The sequence below is a fragment of the Octopus bimaculoides genome, chromosome 3, assembly GCF_046866305.1.
Source record: "Octopus bimaculoides isolate indiv1 chromosome 3, ASM4686630v1, whole genome shotgun sequence".
NCBI classification, from domain to species: Eukaryota; Metazoa; Mollusca; class Cephalopoda; order Octopoda; family Octopodidae; genus Octopus; species Octopus bimaculoides.
The window spans coordinates 44,496,694-44,516,693 of record NC_142930.1 but is presented as its reverse complement, the minus strand read 5'-3'; the positions used below and the strand labels follow the sequence as shown (position 1 = coordinate 44,516,693).

Sequence of the window (20,000 nt, the reverse complement as noted above, 5' to 3'; positions counted from 1 at the left end):
AACTAGAGGAGAAGTTTCAGGTGTGGAAGCAAGGTCTAGAATTGAAAGGCCTTAGAGTCAACCTAGCTAAAACCAAAATCCTAATAAGTAGGAAGGTAGATAAAACACAAACCCCTTCAGGTAGATGGCCCTGCTCAGTATGTAGAAAAGGAGTAGGTAGTAACTCTATAAGATGTACCCGGTGCAAGCTATGGACACATAAGAGGTGCAGCAACATCAAAGGCAGGTTAACTAGGAAGTTAGTTTTTGTATGTGGCAGATGTTCAGGTGCAATAAAGACTGTAAACAAACAGGAAACAACTTCTATCTCATTCCAGGGTGAAAAACTAGAGGTAGTTGATAGCTTCCGCTATCTGGGCAACCAAGTTAATAGTGGGGGTGGGTGCGCTGAAAGTGTAGCTGCTAGAATAAGAATAGCCTGGGCAAAGTTTAGAGAGCTCTTACCTCTGCTGGCGACAAAGGGACTCTCACTCAGAGTAAAAGGCAGACTGTATGACGCATGCGTACGAACAGCCATGCTACATGGCAGTGAAACATGGGCTGTAACTGCTGAGGACATGCGTAAGCTTGCAAGGAATGAAGCCAGTATGCTCCGTTGGATGTGTAATGTCAATGTGAATACCCGTCAGAGAGTAAGTATCTTGAGAGAAAAGCTGAACATTAGAAACATCAGTTGTGGTGTGCAAGAGAGACGATTGCGCTGGTATGGACATGTGAGAATGGATGAGGATAGCTGCGTGAAAAAGTGCCACACCCTAACAGTTGAGGGAACCCATGGAAGAGGTAGGCCCAGGAAGACCTGGGCTGAGGTGGTGAGGCAAGACCTTCGTACATTGGGCCTCACCAAGGCGATGACTACTGACCGAGACCTTTGGAAATGTGCTGTGCATGAGAAGACCCGGCAAGCCAAGTAAGATTGTTGTCAGTGCCCCTGGACTGGCTCTTGTGCGGGTGGCACATAAGATGCACCATTTTGAGCGTGGCCGTTGCCAGTACCGCCTGACTGGCCTCCGTAGGATTTTTGAGCGAGATCGTTGCCAGTGCCCCTGGACTGGCTTGTGCGGGTGGCACATAAAAGACACCATTTCGAGCGTGGCTGTTGCCAGTATCGCCTGACTGGCCTTCGTGCAGGTGACACGTAAAAGCACCTACTACACTCTCTGAGTGGTTGGCGTTAGGAAGGGCATCCAGCTGTAGAAACTCTGCCAAATTTAGATTGGAGCCTGGTGTTGCCATCCGGTTTCACCAGTCCTCAGTCAAATCGTCCAACCCATGCTAGCATGGAAAGCGGACGTTAAACAATGATGATGATGATGATCGTTGTCGTCGTTTAACGTCCGCTTTCCATGCTAGCATGGGTTGGACGATTTGACTGAGGACTGGTGAAACCGGATGGCAACACCAGGCTCCAATCTAAATTTGGCAGAGTTTCTACAGCTGGATGCCCTTCCTAACGCCAACCACTCAGAGAGTGTAGTGGGTGCTTTTACGTGTCATCCGCACGAAGGCCAGTCAGGCGGTACTGGCAACGGCCACGCTCATCTCGCTCGAAAAACCTCATGTGTCACCCGCACAAGAGCCAATCCAGCGGCACCGGCAACGATCTCGCTCGAAAATCTTACGACAACCCCACACAAGAGCCAGTTCAGGGGCACCGGCAACGATCTCGCTGATGATATATATATATATATATATAGATAAAAATAATAAAAGGGGTTTGTATGATACTGTATGGAGGAATATATTATTCAAAAGAATTCCAACTCTGTTTTTTATGTTTTATTTATATTCTTATAAAATTAATGTGGGATATAGAATATGGAATATATAGTATATATAGTAAAATGAAATGAAGTATTGAATGTCTTATTGAATAAATGAAATATTGAATATTAAATATTTAAGGACTAGTATACTTTCCTGTTTTCTAGCAGTCTTCAAGGTTTCGTGTGACTGAAATGTTTCAACGGACAAGAGTAATGTTGTAATCTTGGTCACTTACATGCTATGGAAACTGGGTAACTGGCCTTATGAGTTTTAAGACTTGAGACAATACTTCACTATGTACTTCACTATGTACAATCCATAGATCTATAACTCTAAATATGCTTTCCTTTCAACTAGCAGGTGATCATAGAGTGAATATATGTCAGTAAAGAAATCCTTATGTGATCACTTGACCTGCTAAATATATCAATTAAATCTCCACTGCTATCTCAAAAATATCAGTACAATAAGTTGCTATGGTTACTGACAATTTTATTGTGAATTTTGTAACAGCATTTACAGGTTTGACAATATGTTGCCAAGGCTGTTAAAAAAGCATTACTTATCTCTATCTCTTATGTAAAAGTTATACTGACACACCCATTATAAAGATTGGTATGTCAGTATATTTTATTTAATAAGGTCATATATAAGTGATATAGTGAGTTCAAAAATTTTGATCAACTGAAATTATCCAAACAATTAATTGGTGTTTAAAATTTAAAAAGTGTAAGCAAAGGAGATAACTCAAATAAAATCAGTTCACCGAAATTTTTCAGCAATATAGAGTGGACCTTGTCTTTAAATTCAAACTAGTGAAAGTAACAGTCATGTTCTGTTGTACTAGACCTACTAAGTCAGATATATTCTATGCATAAGGCAAAGCTAAAATTAATCTATATCTTTGTCTATCTATCTGTTTGTCTCACTCATATTAAATATGTTTACATTTTAATTTCCTCTTTTAACTATTTAGCATTTAAATCAGCCATACCTGGCTTAAATATTCTACCTGTTTTATGTTTAAACTAGCCATATCCAGCCTTTCACTCATACCCTACAATCTCATTCTAAAAAAAAAGACAACATCATCATCAAAATCTAAAAGCTATGAAGTAATGTATGATGTGTTTAAAACTGTGACTAAATAAGCATTTCATTTGACAGACTAATCATCTTCATTGTCATGTTTGCTTTCCATGCTGGCTAGGACTGGATGGTTTGACAGGAATCAGTGAGCTGTAGGGCACCATGAAGCTCCATAGATTACTAACCCTTTAGCATTCAAACTACAGTCAAATGTAGTCATTTATTATCTGGTATCTTAAAAATTTTGAAGATGTGATTGTTTATTTTTAGAATTACATTGCAGAGTAGGTGTGAGATGCTGGATATGGCTAGTTTGAACTACTTGTTAAACTTTCTCAGACACAAATATAATAGCTATCATTTTTGTGACTGTTCATAATTAATGCAATCTTTTATCTATTACAATACATGATCTTAATCTAATGAAATTGAATTGTTAATTACTAATGAATTACTTTTGATATTTCAGGTAAAGTCGATTTTATTTCTGAAGGTTTTCTGGATACATCTGAAAACCCTTCAGCTATTGCTTTAGGATTTTATAATGGACTTTGGGCCTATGATGGTTGGTGAGTATTCTTCTAGATAATACTATTAACTATAATGCTTATTTTATATTTGAGTCAGTAGCTTTTGTTTTATTTTTTACACTCTCTGAGTGGTTGGCGTTAGGAAGGGCATCCAGCTGTAGAAACTCTGCCAAATCAGATTGAAGCCTGGTGTAGCCATCTGGTTTCACCAGTCCTCAGTCAAATCATCCAACCCATGCTAGCATGGAAGGCGGACATTAAACGACGATGACGATGATGATGATGTTTACTGTGTGTATCTCAGTTTTAGAATAGGCGTACTGTGTAAGCTCTGAATTGACACTGTTAAATAGAATGCCTTGCAGTATTCGTTCTGTTAGTTCTCTGCATTCAAATCCAGCTGTTGTCTGGTTTAATACTACCATCTAATACTACCTAAAGCCCTTGGGGGCTTTTAAGGGAGTTCATTCTGGTGCAAGCATTTAAGCTACATCTCTGGTTTGAGAATACCTTGTGCCTTCTTTCTTTCTAGAGTTGGAAGCATGTAAAGGGTTAGGAACACTGCTTTCCTACCTGACTAAAAGAGAAAAAAGAAATCTATGCAAGGCTTGGGCAGCTATTAAAACGCTGTCTCAGAAAACCTGTCCAACCCATGCTAGCAGGGAAAAATTGGATGTAAAATGATGAAGAGAAGGGTGCTTAGGCATTCTTACCTGATTGGATTCAGTAAGTGGATGGTAAACCACCAAACTGCTGAACCATCACAATTTATATCCAATCAATAAAATGATTTATTACAAAGTTATAGCTACTTTGTAATATTGTTTAATTCCATTTTGTATGGCTTAGCTAAGAAGAGAAGAGCAATGTCCATGACTCTTTCCAGAGCCTCTGAGATTGGTGAGGAGAAAGATTGGGAACAACGGACTATAAATCATTGGTTGTTGCAACAAATATCAGGATACAGTAATATCAAAACTGGAGACTTGTTTGACCATGAGATTTCTGTAGCAGTTTTAGGATATGAACACCTTGCTCTGTGCATTAATCTGGACTATGAAGAAAGAGCTTAAGGAATACTGGGATTTTCTATGAGAGTTCTAAACATCTGATGGCATGAGTAATTCATCTCTGCTATTGTTGCTCAATATGGGATAAGATTTGCTGGCCATTGTTGTAGTGCTGAAAGATGTTATATTTTGGAGATTTCTGCACCCTAACACATGGGTTTATTGGCAGACACACACAACATGGAATTAAGGATCTATCAAAGCTAATGGGGAAAAGATATTCTTGGTGCAACTTGGTGAAATGCATCTTGGCTATAGCTGCTTGAAGATGAAGATGACTTGCACTATTTAGCTATCATGATTATATATTTGTATATAGCAATTTGTGCTTTTTATTCCTGCATACATCTCTACTGACATGGACATGTAATGTGAACAGATGATATTTGTTGGATAAAGAATTGTTAGTGTTTTGTGGTAGAAGGTATCTATGACAGAGGGTGAATAAGAAGGCTTAGTGAGTAGTTGGGAATGTTGACTCTTAGAGATTAGATGAAACAATATAAAGGTTCTTTGAAAGTGTACCCCCAATCTGTATTAGTAGGATGATGGTGATAACAGTTCCAGTTATGACTGCTGCATGTTTAAGTTTATAATGTCTTCCAATTCTAAAATCAATGTTCTGAGGAAAAAGCTATCGCCAGACCCATTCTTTTACTCCATTATTTGAAATGTTGAGCATTATCAAATTTTTAGTGTTCTGATAGTGTTGTGTTGGTCATATTCTAAATGAAATTTTTTTGAAAAACTGTCCTGATACTGGCAACAGCAAAGTCCTTCTCTGCCGATGTTCCAGTCTTTTAAGTACTGTATGTCTCCATCAAGTTGGCCAGAACTGCTGCATCAGGATACACTTGTCAAGGGTTTCTTTCCCTCTTCTCCTCTTGTACTGGTTGAGGCTCTTCAGAGTCAAGTTCTGAAATTTGATCAGAACCACCCAACACACTGCAGTCTTTCACTCCCTATATCTCTCCACACTGCTCTTGGATGGATGTTAACCATTTCCATGGATGACTTGGTTGCCACTACAGTGTTTACAGTTGTCACCTGGCCTTTCCTAGACATCCTTTGATACTGTACTATAGCACAATATCAAGGTAATATGTGTTAGAAATAAATAATTATTTTAGTTCTAAAACATTTGTGAATAAAAGTTGATTTGATATGGTGTTTAGGTTTCTAGTTCAAATCTACTTTGCATGTTTTTTTGTGATTTGGGGTAGCATACTTAATTTTTACATATCCCAGTTCACCCATCTGTCAGATGTAGTTACCAGAGCATCTTAAGAAATATTACCTTCCGTAAAGTGGTCTACTGCATAGTGAGGGGTTGGTTATGTATTTCACTAGCCCTTAACACCATGGAAGTGTAGCAAACACAAATCTGTAGAGATTGCAAAGCTAGGATGATTAAAAATGAAGTCAGTTTATTTCAATGATCAAGTAAGATGTGATAAACATGTTTGTCTAAAACTTTCTAAATCATCTAATATAAAACATTGGATTTCATATCCCAATGTTGCATAAATTTTAAAGAATAAAGAAATATATTGCATTATGTTGCAGGAACAACTTGAATTTTGTCACAGAAGAATTAAAAGACCCTTTCAAGTGAGTATGAATGAAGTATATTAAAATTATTCTCTGTTTTGTTAATTTAACTTTGATTTTCCCTATGACTATTTCTTAACTATCTTTAGCGATACATAAAACCTACAAATCATGTTAAATACAGCTACTCAGAGTTTTCTAGTTGAAATAATAATTCATTTTGCCATTTTTCAAGCTGAGAACAAGACCAATTGTCAATTGTCTTTAGAGTAGATGTTTATGTAACAAGATTTGTGGTTTTTATTATTACATTATCTTTTACTCTCTTACCTGATCGAGTGCTTTTCTACTTGTTGAAGCCTTACCACATAATTTAGTGATACATAGTTATGTTATGTTAGAAGGCATGTGGTCTAATAGTTAGGCAATTAGTCCTTGATCATAATGTCATGGGTTCAGTTTGCAGTTGCAGAGGCACTGTGTGTCCTTGGGCAAGACCCTTTACTTCACATTTCCAGTCTACTCTGATGGCAGAAATGAATATTTAGACTGACAGAGCATCTGGTCAGCATCAAGTTATCATGACAGCATTAATGAGTTAGTGGTACAACCCAAAACTTTAATTTAGCAGTGGACTACTACATTGTATCCTCATCTTTATGTTATCTTATACATATTATCCTATATATATTTTAGTAAGGCTTTCTCTCTCTCACACACATAGGTAATACTAAAATACGTCATGCTGAATATTCTGCAATATAGTAGTTTAAGTTTGTAGTTGCTTTCACAAAATCAGTGTTTGGAAGTAAAATATTACCAGGAACTAAAGCATATCAATTTTGATGTTATTGGAATAGTGATCTTTATAGTTTCTAAATCTTGCTTTGGTCATTATGATTTACTGCTGGACAAAGCACATTATCCCTTCAATATCAACCTGCCAAAGGTTATATGATGCAAACTTCTTGTTTTCAGGTAATCTCTCATGAAAATTTTGTATTAATTTTATGTTCCAAATACCACCTTAACAATAACAAAGTTATTTTATTAAATTTTTCATTACTTTCAAAAGTAAATTAAACAAAGACAGTGTGTTTCATTAGAAATATGGTAAGAAAAGAGTTTATCTTATTTCATTTAGTCTCAACTTCTTAGATTCTTAGGTGACACCTTGCTATTAAAACAATTTAAGCATCCAAATTTATAATTTCAACAGACTTAGGACTAAGGAGGGCTCTTTACTCTAGCTGATAGCAAAGCAATCTGTATAGCACTGGTGCTATGAAAAAAATGCATCCAGTACACTGTAAAGTGAGACACTGGAAAAAGATGTGGTCCTCCAATCTAATCCTGTCAAGTTGTCCTATGTATATGCTAGCATGAAAAGTAGATATAAAATCACACGCATGCACACTCTCACTCATTTGTACATTACATTACATATATATATGTGTGTGTGTATATAGTGTATATATATATATATATATATATATATATATATATATATATATATATATATATACATATATATATATATATATATATACATATATATATACACACACACATATATAAGGTCTGATCAATAAGTTTTGGGACTGTTGCCATAGTAATAAAGCTAAAGGATGCAGAGTAAAGCTGCTTGGCACAGATTAGCCTTGAACTTTGTTGTACATGTGCACTAAGTTTTAACGTTCTAGCTCACTTCTGCTGTTTACAGCAGTGCTTCAAAGGAAGGTGTGTAACGTGATCGTTGCATTGACCATGACAGAGAAAGTTGTCATGGCGATACCTGCTCAGAGGTCAATGCAAAGTTGCAGAAAGTGTATGGTGAGGAGTGTATGAGCCACACAAAAGTGTACAGTGGTTCAGACATTTTCAAGATGTCAATATTGACGAATATTCTGGGTAACCTGCAACCAGCAGAACTGAGAAAAACATTGCAGATTTGCATGCAGCTGTGAGGAAAAATCATCAAATCACCATCTGGGAGTTATCAGAGGATGCACAGATTAGTTATGGTTCAGTTCAGTCCATTATCACTGAAGATTTGGATATGAGATGCATGTCTGCTAAGTTTGTGCCAAAACTGTTTTCAACTGACCAGAAAGACACTTGGGTTTCAGTTGCACATGATCTCCTTGATTGTATCCAGAATGAGGAAAACTTTGAAAACTTATCATAGGCCTCTGAGCAGGTATTGTCAAGCTTTTAACAAAATCTGATCCTGTAAACAGCAGAAGTGAGCTAGAATGTTAAAACTTAGTGTGCATGCACAGGAGAGTTGAAGGTCAGCCTGTGCCAAGCAGCTTTACTCTGCTTGCCTTAGCTTCATTATTATAGCAACAGTTCGGATACTTATTGGTCAGATCACTTATATATATAAAGATGAGAATGTCTGTCTGTCTGTCTGTGTGAATCCCTAAAACTCGAGAACTACACAACCGATTTCATTCAAATTTGACACCCCTTACTTAGAGTCCATGCAGTGTCATGGGCCCAAAAAATTTCAACTTCTTGCGTAATGCGAGCCCAGAGCAATCTCTTATCTCTTACACTATTTCAGTATTACATGTCAAAAGTGAAACAATATCTCTCTATTGTAATGTGAGATACTTTCAGTTTAATAGTTTCACTATTAATACTGAAACTATTAAAGTGAAACTACTATCTCATATATCATCATCATCATCATCATCGTTTAACGTCCGCTTTCCATGCTAGCATGGGTTGGACGATTTGACTGAGGACTGGTGAAACCGGATGGCAACACCAGGCTCCAATCTAATTTGGCAGAGTTTCTACAGCTGGATGCCCTTCCTAACGCCAACCACTCAGAGAGTGTAGTGGGTGCTTTTACGTGTCACCCGCACGAAAACGGCCACGCTCGAAATGGTGTCTTTTATGTGCCACCCGCACAAGCCAGTCCAGGGGCACTGGCAACGATCTCGCTCGAAAATCCTACGGGAGCCAGTCAGGCGGTACTGGCAACGGCCACGCTCAAAATGGTGCATCTCATGTGCCACCCGCACAAGAGCCTGTCCAGGTGCACTGGCAACGATCTTACTTGGCTTGCCGGGTCTTCTCATGCACAGCACATTTCCAAAGGTCTCGGTCAGTAGTCATCGCCTCAGTGAGGCCCAATGTACGAAGGTCTTGCCTCACCACCTCAGCCCAGGTCTTCCTGGGCCTACCTCTTCCATGGGTTCCCTCAACTGTTAGGGTGTGGCACTTTTTCACGCAGCTATCCTCATCCATTCTCACCACATGTCCATACCAGCGCAATCGTCTCTCTTGCACACCACAACTGATGCTTCTAATGTTCAGCTTTTCTCTCAAGATACTTATACTCTGACGGGTATTCACATTGACATTACACATCCAACGGAGCATACTAGCTTCATTCCTTGCGAGCTTACGTATGTCCTCAGCAGTTACAGCCCATGTTTCACTGCCATGTAGCATGGCTGTTCGTACACATGCGTCATACAGTCTGCCTTTTACTCTGAGTGAGAATCCCTTTGTCGCCAGCAGAGGTAAGAGCTCTCTAAACTTTGCCCAGGCTATTCTTATTCTAGCAGCTACACTTTCAGCGCACCCACCCCCACTACTAACTTGGTTGCCCAGATAGCGGAAGCTATCGACTACCTCTAGTTTTTCACCCTGGAATGAGATAGAATTTGTTTCCTGTTTGTTTACAGTCTTTATTGCACCTGAACATCTACCACATACAAAAACTAACTTCCTAGTTAACCTGCCTTTGATGTTGCTGCACCTCTTATGTGTCCATAGCTTGCACCGGGTACATCTTATAGAGTTACTACCTACTCCTTTTCTACATACTGAGCAGGGCCATCTACCTGAAGGGGTTTGTGTTTTATCTACCTTCCTACTTATTAGGATTTTGGTTTTAGCTAGGTTGACTCTAAGGCCCTTCAATTCTAGACCTTGCTTCCACACCTGAAACTTCTCCTCTAGTTCTGATAGTGACTCCGCAATTAGGGCAAGGTCATCAGCATAGAGGAGCTCCCAGGGGCAACCTGTCTTGAACTCCTCTGTGATTGCCTGGAGGACTATGATAAATAAGAGGGGGCTGAGGACGGAACCTTGGTGGACCCCTACCTCTACCCGGAATTCATTGCTGTACTCATTTCCAACCCTCACCTTACTGGCAGCATCTCTGTACATGGCTCGCACAGCTCTCACTAACCATTCTTCTATCCCAAGTTTCCTCATTGACCACCAGATAAGGGATCGGGGGACCCTGTCAAAGGCTTTCTCCATGTCAACGAAAGCCAGGTACAGAGGTTTATCCTTAGCTAGGTATTTCTCCTGCAGCTGTCTTACTAGAAATAAGGCATCAGTAGTGCTTTTACCTGGCACGAACCCAAACTGCATCTCATCTAAATTGATTCGCTCCCTAATTAGTTGGGCTATGACCCTCTCTGTAACTTTCATAACCTGATCTAACAGCTTATATATATATATATATATATATATATATAAATTTAGATTCAAGGTGAATATGGTACTTAAGTTTAGGCACCAGAATTAAGTATGGTATTATCCATACAGTTTCAAAATAAGGTGATTAAAGTCAAAATAAGCAACAAGGATATCCAAAGTTAATGCACTACGATCGAAACCACAATCTTACGATCATGATGTTGACACCCTAACCACTAAGCCACGCACCTCCACACTTACAGTTATACATCACCATTAAAATTTTTTGAAAGGTTAGCGAAAGATGAAGGTTACTGTTAGCACAATCATAACTTGCTGTTTACATTTTCTCAACCAAGATTGCATAGATAAAAGTTGATTTCAATGGTATAGAATTATCTCTTGAATAGGCCATTTATTATGAAGATATGCCAGTAATATATAAAGTAAAAATGATTTTATTCCCTATATTACAAATTTTAAAATTTTATTAATCTGTTCACATATGTCTGTGGCTATTACACTGAGGTTGAGGATAGCTTACTTGTAAAATGACTTAAAATTCAAAGTTTGATTTTTTTGAATAGTGGTATAAAACGACCCCAAATTTTTAGGGTAAATTTTAGGATTTAAAGGTCGTCTTATACACGGAGATATATGGTAACTGAGGCAATATTGTAGATATACATAAAAGTACAGCAATGTATCAACTAGCATGGATTTTGAAAGCTATGTGCAGCAGAGTCGCGATATTCTCTTCAGAAGGTGGAAGTTGATACTAGTTTATACTTTGTTTTGCTTTCATGTGTATCTACAGTGTTGTCTCAGTAACACACCTGCTTGCATAACATTCATTATTATATCAACAGATCATTGATCACTTGAAACAACTGTGAAGATAAGGCTTGATTACATCATGTAAATTGTATATGCTGCTTTTATGTAAATACCTTCCTTACACCCGTTATTGTTTGTCTCTCTACTTCAGGGGTTGGTGATCCTGGGTAAATTCCTCCAAGTGGGGTAAAAATGAAATTCTTGTGGGTAGTGAGGACTTGTTTGACATAGGTAAAATTATATAAAAAAAACTTAATGAGAAGCTAAAGTCATGAAGAAAATGGGTTAGGTACAATTCCAAATCTTTATTCTATCTTAACTGTTTTATTGTATTTTTTTTAGAAATTTACCTCGTGCTATTATGATTGGAATACCTACAGTGACATTTTGTTATATATTGGTCAATATTGGCTATTTTACTGTGATGTCCAAAGAAGAAATACTCATGTCCAATGCTGTGGCTGTGGTATGTATTTAGAAATCTAATTATCTTTTACTAATTAATTTCACCTTTTCAATTTGTTGATAAATGTCACACCCCACCCCCATTAATTCATATTCCTCTTAATAAAACATACAATATGATATCTTGCTAAGTGCAAATGTGGCTTTATGGACAAGTTTTTCTCTACTATAGTATTCAGGATGAAACTATGTTATAACAGAAGAAATTTAAAGCTGTGCGAAGGAGGCAACTAATGGGTTTTCAAAACTAGTTTGGGGGAATAAATTAAAGAGATGTTTATCATCATCACCATCATTGTTTAATGTCCACCTTCCATGCTAGCATGGGTTGGACGATTTGATTGAGGACTGGCGAACCAGATGGCTCCAATATGATCTGGTAGAGTTTCTACAGCTGGATGCCCTTCCTAACGCCAACCACTCCGAGAGTGTAGTGGGTACTTTTACATGCCACCGGCACGAGGGCCAGTCAGGCGGTACTGGCAACGGCCATGCTCAAAATGGTGTTTTTTATGTGCCACCTGCACAGGAGCCAGTCCAGCAGCACTGGCAACAACCTCACTCGAATGTTTTTTCACGTGCCACCGGCACAAGTGCCAGTAAGGTGACGCTGTTAACAATCAAGCTCAAATGGTGCTATTTACATGCCACTGGCACGGCAACCAGACAGCTGCTCTGGCAATGATCACGCTTAAACAGTGCTCTTAACGCTCCTGTGGCACAGGTGCCAGTCATCGAATTTGGTTCAACCACAATTTCGATTTCACTTGCCTCAACAGGTCTTCGCAAGCCGAGTTTAGTGTCCAATGAAGGAGAGGTTGGCATGGGTGCCAGTCGTCGAATTTGGTTTGATTTCCATTTCATAGTGAATTTAATATGTACTAAGGAAGTTGTAATAAGTGAAAGGTTGTTGAAAAACATTGGAAAAAAAAATGATGGAAAATCATTAGGTGGTGTAAGGGGACAGAAACTTTTAATTTTTGTAATATATAAAAAGTAGAAAGTTTTAGATGTATTGGTTATGTTATGGCTATAGTGTTTTGACTAGCAAGCTTTCGGTAAGTAAATTAGCTTCCTAATACTGCAGAATGTGTTGTCTAGTTACTATATTCTGTATATTTGAAACAGCTCAATGCATAGAAATAAATATAATGGATGATGTAATAGAAATAATGTAATCTAGGACTGAAAGTATAAGAAATAAAACATTTATTTACTTAAGCTCATGTTGAGCAGAGTGGCACAGTGAAAGCATGCTGGGTCTGTAACCCATAAGTCTGTAAGTTGAAACTGCTCACAACAAAAATTGGATACTATTTTTGATATTTATACATCACAACTGAGTTGTCTAAACATATACCAATCATATACATGATACATTTATATATACCTCCAGGTGTTGGTACAAATTATATGATTCAATGGTCTACTCTTCTATTACACCACCACTACCATCAGAGTCAACAAGAGTGATCACTTGAGCTGCTAGAAATAGCAGTCAAATCTACCACAAATGATATTCTGAAAGGAAAGGACACATCAGATAACATTGTGTTAAGCATATTACAAATTAGATAGGGTATCTATGGCTAGGATGTCTGTTTGATCAGGACTGACCTGGGGTTAAGAGGTCACCAACTGGGTTCAAGAGGCCACCAATTGACTGGAGTTACACCAAGACATCAAGTAGTGTAGTGGACAGAGATGAGAGCAGCAACAGGACTTTTTGCTTAGTATATAAGATAAATAAGTGAAGTATATAGAAGCCAGCAATAGATCTTAAAGTAAATTAGAGGTAGAATGAGGACAAGTATTTCAATATTGTGTGTAGTAAATAATGGAAGATACATATAAATCGTCCTTTATGTTGTCGACTACATTGTAGTCACATGTTTGTAGTTAATTACTTCAGATATCCTTATATTTTCTTCAGGTTTGGGGAAAGAAAGTTCTTGGAGTAATGGCCTGGATTATGCCAGTATTTGTTGTACTTTCCTGTTTTGGTGCTGCTAATGGCAGCTTGTTTTCAAGTGGCAGGTAAAGAAATTAGTGTAATCTGTTTTCAAATATCTAACAATGTATATGCTTTAAGTTTGATACATAAATTGCTATTTTCAACTAATACTGCTTCTGTTGCCTAGCTTTTATGTTTTTCATTCATTTTGACTGCAGCCATCTTGGGGCACTGCCTTGAAGGGTTTTAGTCAAGCAAATCGACCCCAGGACTTTTTTTAAAGCCAAGCACTTATTCTATCAGTCTCTTATGTCAAACTGCTAAGTTACTGCAGCATAAAAATGCCAATACCGTTTGTCAAGCAGTGTTAGGGGACAAACAGACACAAAAACACATGTGTGTGTATACACACACACACAAATTTCACATGATGGATTTATTTCAGTTTTCAACTATAAAATTCACTCAAAAGGCTTTGGTTGGTTTGAAGCTATAGTAGAAGACACTTGCCCAAGGTGCAACACAGTAGCATTGAACCTGAATCCATGTGGTTGGGAAGCAAGTTTTTTACCACTCAGCCATGCCTGTGCCTATACAATCATATTAACAATCTAGCCCAACTTTTCTTATAATGAATTTTTATTCAGCTTGCCTATTAATTGCAACATCAGTGATTTTTGAAACACTGTTCTACTATATCAGTAGTTGATTTTCACTTAGTATGCGATCGCTTGTGGATACTTGCTATTTATGAAGCCCAAAGTAGCAGAAATGTGTATGCCACTGTATCTGCTGGATGAATTTTGTCTACTACTGATATATTTTTGTGTTTTTTAACACTATACATCTACAAGAAATGCTTTCTTGAGGCATATACCACAGCTTATCAGGCTTTCAACAATAGGCTTTAAGTATGGTACACAGATTGCTATCTAACAGTGTTCCAATGGCCCCAACAGCCACAGTATTCATCATCTTTCCTGCTGAGACATTTCAACAATGGTCTACACAACCACTGTCATCAGAGTCAACAACAAGATGTGTCTAGACAGTAAATGCTCTTAAAAATAATCATCCACCACATCAAACTGTCATACAAACTGCATTTTTAAGACTGTAAAAAGTGTATGTCAGTTGGATGTAATAGGTGTTGATTTGGAAGTGTATTGAATTCCAAATTATTTTCTTTTTTTAGTTCATAGAAATGTTCCATACGCTACATTCACATTGCAAATTGAAGACAGTAAAGCAAAACAGTACACAAATATATTTAGCACAATCACAGATCCCATGTTTAATCAACAGAAAGATATAACTACAACAATGTACAAACAATACATTACGTCCATCTTGGACCATGCCGTTCCTGCCTGGGCTTGTAATCCCTCCTCAGTACACAAGTGTTTTAAATTTATTTTTCCTGTTAAAAGTAGACGTTAGTTTCACATCACATGATGATGTACATAGTTCACCCTCTAAGACCAGCACAAAAAAACCAAAAATATTAAAAATTAAAGATCACTTGTACATTCAAGGAACAAAGAGATGAAATGTATTTTGTCGGTCAGCGATGTGTGTAGAGAATTAAAATAATTGATGTAAAAGATTGAGATTTGCAAAAGATTCGGTTTCTGAACTGGTGGAATCAATATAGGAACAAAAAGAAATTAACATTGAAGTCACCGAGGATAATGACTTCAAATGGGAGGCAACTCTAAATAAGCCAAAAAGTATTAGAGTCGTCTCTCTTGCTTGTTCGACGAGACTTGGTTTAGTCCCAAATAATTTTCCTAACCATCGCACTTAATTCTCTGGTTATTTCTAATGTTAAAATATTGGAAATAATCCAACAAACCTTTTTAACGGCTCTTTATAATTAAATTATCAATATAATAAAAAACTGAACTCCTCTTTTGTTTAGTGGTACAGTGCCTGTAATGTGTAATCCTTCATACAATACAAATCGCAGCTACTCACCACATTCACACACAACATAATGCATTCAATCTTATGCACTTCAGACACTATGAGACCATTAGCCAAACTTTGAAGGGTGCTTTCATGCAGCATACAGCCCTCAGGCTCTCATATCTTCCAAACTGCCACTGATCTGTTGCATAAAACCTCCTCTCTTCCATTTTTTAATTGTGATAACTTTGTAAGCAGTACTCCCATAGAAAAATCCTTCCAATCAAATCTTAAGCCCTCAGTATTACTCGTAGTGGTGGTTGATGATGGTATATCTGGTGATGTTACTGTTAATGATGTTCATGGTGTGCCATCAATAAATGGTAGTGATAGTGTCTGAGCATAACATCATATGTGATATAAACTGTGAAGGCTGGCTGACCTCTTAGGAAAGGTCTTTCGAACCTAAATATCCTTTTGATCCCACATGAAGCTGATGATGGTATGTGTGTGTGGGAGAGAGAAGAAAGAGAATTGTGTTATGTGTAGGAACGTACAATCTAATATTTTGGGTCTTGTCCTTTGCATGAGAATGAGAAAAAAACAGAAAAGTGGTATAGTCTCATGAAATTGTAAAAGAAGAAACTTATTTGACTTTATTTTCAGATTAAACTTGGTTGTAGCAAGAGGTGGACACTTGATGAAAGCCCTCTCATTTATTCATGCGAAACGTCTTACACCAGTTCCATCAATCATCTTCACAGTATGTATCTTTATTTTTTTTGTTAGGTTTATAGCATAAATTTGAAACATTCAATAGAATGGTTTGAAAATTTTTGAAAATTATACTTGTTACTGGTACTTAATGGCCATAAGGGGATTTACAGTTAGCATGTACAGAGATGAAATGTAAAATATTTATCTGGTTCTCTGAAATGTTTTGCTTAGATATCCTTGAGTCAGTGAAGGAGCTTTTATATGCTTGGCCTGTTAGAAATAGCAGCCAAATCTTTCACAATTGACAACTTTTCTTTATAAGAGTTTAAGTTTATCTGAAGACTAAAGCTTAATTAGAGTAGAGCTTATCTTGGATTCTGAGGTACTTTAAGTGATTAAGAGTGCAAGATTTCTCCTTGGACAGGATGCCGGTCCATTTCAGAGTTAAGCCCACCTTCTGGAACAACTGGTGCTCCTTTTTAGTTGAGTATACTGGTACAATGAAGTGCTTTGCTCAAAGACACAATATACTGTTTAGTACAAGAATGGAATCCATAACTTTACTATTGTGCATCTAAAACCTAGTCACTATGTCACACACCTTCACACTTTATAAAAAGGACACAATAGATAAAGATACACTATATTGGGTGTGTGTGTGTGTGTGTGTGTGGAAGACTTGCTAGAATGTTTTTGATTATAGTTCTTTATCAGGGCCAGCTTGGGGGCTAAAAACATCAATATAAATTAATGGAATAAAGCGTTACTGGTACAGAGAGGTTAATTTAAATACATAACTTCCTTAGGCTAAAAAAATCATATTAATCAAATTATTGATTTTTAAGATAGAAAGAATACAAACTTTGTGTGCATGCAAATCTTGGGAGTGTGCATAGTTGATCTAAACTAACTGCGTCATATTTCCTGGAATTATGAATATCTAACGTCACTGTTGGTGAGATTTTAACTCTACCGATTCTGCTATCTTCTCTCCTTTATGTTCATTCTGGCGAGGTTAATTTGTCCTTTCAGAGTCATTAAAATAATGTACCATCTCAGGGGAGGTGACTCTCGTTTTGTGTTCTTGATTAATCTCCCTTTATAATCTAAATTTTCCACTGTGAAATGTATTATAACGTGAGATGTAATGTTTGATAAACATACTTTTAGTTTCGTTGTGAAATTTTCGCTTCAAATCTTGTTTGTAACTTGTAGAACTTTAACAAACTTGTACTGAGTAATAATACTTTTTAGTTTTGATTTTCGTGAGAAAAAAAAAGAAAAAAATGGTGCATATTATAGATGAAATTTTATAGTACATCATCATTTAACATCTGCTTTCCATGCTGGCATGGGTTAGATAATTTGACTAGAACTGGTAAGCTGCAGAGCTGCCCCAGGTTCCAGTCTGATTTGGCATGGTTTCTATAGTTGAATGCCCTTCCTAGTTGCATCCAAGAGTGTAATGGGTGCCTTTTACATGACACCAGCAATGGCCACAACTATGATTTTACAGATGCCATCTTATATGATACTAGCAATGGCCATAACAGTATATGTGTAAAATATTTGAAGGCTCATTAATTAGTAGTTTATATGCCTATCTTTTTATGAATGTTCATCCTGAACATGTAGGTGTGCAGATTTGATGTTTTTAGCTTCTTATCCTTTGATATCTATTGGCTGTAAAATGGATAACAGTATTGGAACTCTGTGGGAGTTTTAGATTTTGAAGTTGAATCCCATCATGAAGCTATGTATGTATGTCATATTATAATCAATAAGTAAATAATACACAAATTATGTTTTTATATATTGTAATAATGACATTTTATCTTATTTTTCAGACAGTTGTTGGTATTTTTCTAATTTTGGTGTTTGAATTGGGTAATTTGATTGAGTTCTTTAGTTTTACTGCTTGGATATTTCATGGCCTTACTTGTCTCTGTGTAATTATTCTTCGCCGTACACAAAAGGATCTTCACCGACCATATCGTGTAAGTTTTCACAATTCATTTTATAAACTCTGTATCTGGGGAATAACTGTTTATTTCCTAAATTTTTATGACATTGGCAACATCCAATTGTTGTTGGTAAGAATAAAGTTTCTAAAATGAATAGAGAAATTTAGAGGATTGCTTTGGTCCTATGGTAGAACACCTATCATGTTTACAGGAGATGTGGGTTCAAATACCAAAGGCAGCCTTTAACTTTTTCTATCCAAAAGATAATTAACCCAATATTTACTTGCTATTATTCATATCTTTATTTGCTTTGAGATTCATCATTCCTAAAATGAATGATCTATCCATCTATATATCATTTACTTGTTTCAGTCATTAGACTGTGGTAATGCTGGGGCACCACCTTGAAGAATTTTTAATTGAATGAGGCACCCCCAGTACTTAATTTTTTTTTTTTTGTAAACTTGGTACTTATTCTATTGGTCTCTTTTGTTGAACTGTTAAGTTACAGAGATGTAAATACAAGCCAGTTGTCAAATGGTAGTGGGGAACAAACACACACACACACACACACACACTAACACATACAATGGGTTTTTCCAGCTTCTATCTACCAAATCCACTCACAAGATTTCAGTTGGCCGGAGGCTAAGGTAGAAGTCACTTGCCCAAGGTGCTATGCAGTGGGACTGAACCTGGAACCATGTGGTTGGGAAGCAAGCTTATGTATATATATTTATATCTTCACTAAATATGCTTTATTCCAATATAGACATACTGTGTATTGGTTATGTTTCTAGGCATAATTTTACTGAAAAAATTATTAATATTGCATAGTCCAATAATATTCCTTTTTTTTCTTTCTAGGTACCATTATTTGTGCCAGTCCTTGTTATTCTTGGATCAATCTATCTGATTGTTACACCAATTATCCTAAATCCACGAATTGAATTTTTGTATGCATTTATGTTTGTGATCAGTGGTGTTCTTGTCTATTTCCCATTTATTCACTACAAACTGAGATTCCCTTACATTAGTAAGTTACTTCATTTTCATATATATATATTTGATTATACACTTCTTCTATTGTTGTTTTTGCCACATTATATTTCTATGCTTTTTCAGGCACATGTTCTTGTCTGATACTATATACTATATATATTTGTTCCTCCTTCTTGCCTCATATATCTTATGCAGTTTATATGTGATTTTTATCTCTACATAAATATATGGCCCTACCATGTTGTCCAGCCCATGCCACCATGGATCATGAATGTTACATGATGATGATGATGGTTTCACTAAATGTAACTTATTCTGGGAAATCATCTGTTGATGATTTGATAAGTTGTTATTAAAACTGAAAGATAAAATGATGATATCAAAATGTATTGGGTTGTGTGTAAGGATGGAAGGAGTTGATGAGGAAGTGAGAACTATTATATTATGATCCTGAAACAAACAACTTTACAGAGTGTACTGTGTGTATGTAGTTTATCATATGATGGACTCTCATTGAAGATCACATGAGTGTTCAGCTTTTGCCGAATGATCTGCACAAATGATTTATTTATAGTGATCAAATATATGTGCTCACTCCCACCATCAAATTGATGTTGCCTGAACAGGTGCATAGTGTACCATGCGTCAGGTGTTGAAGTGATTGCAGAGCAATGTGAGATGAAGTATTTTGCCCAAG

The 20,000-nt window shown here is 36.9% G+C and overlaps 1 protein-coding gene across 1 annotated transcript in view; it reads left to right on the top strand.

The window, feature by feature from the left end:
• The window catches only part of LOC106867619 (b(0,+)-type amino acid transporter 1), a 49,098-nt gene that overhangs the window by 27,435 nt on the left and 1,663 nt on the right, over positions 1-20,000 (top strand). Inside the window, exons 5-11 of the mRNA XM_089348353.1 lie at positions 3,326-3,425; positions 6,023-6,067; positions 11,636-11,759; positions 13,692-13,795; positions 16,287-16,383; positions 18,185-18,334; positions 19,169-19,337. Of these exons, the coding sequence (XP_089204479.1) occupies positions 3,326-3,425; positions 6,023-6,067; positions 11,636-11,759; positions 13,692-13,795; positions 16,287-16,383; positions 18,185-18,334; positions 19,169-19,337 (789 nt within the window). The remainder of the gene's footprint in view (positions 1-3,325; positions 3,426-6,022; positions 6,068-11,635; positions 11,760-13,691; positions 13,796-16,286; positions 16,384-18,184; positions 18,335-19,168; positions 19,338-20,000) is intronic.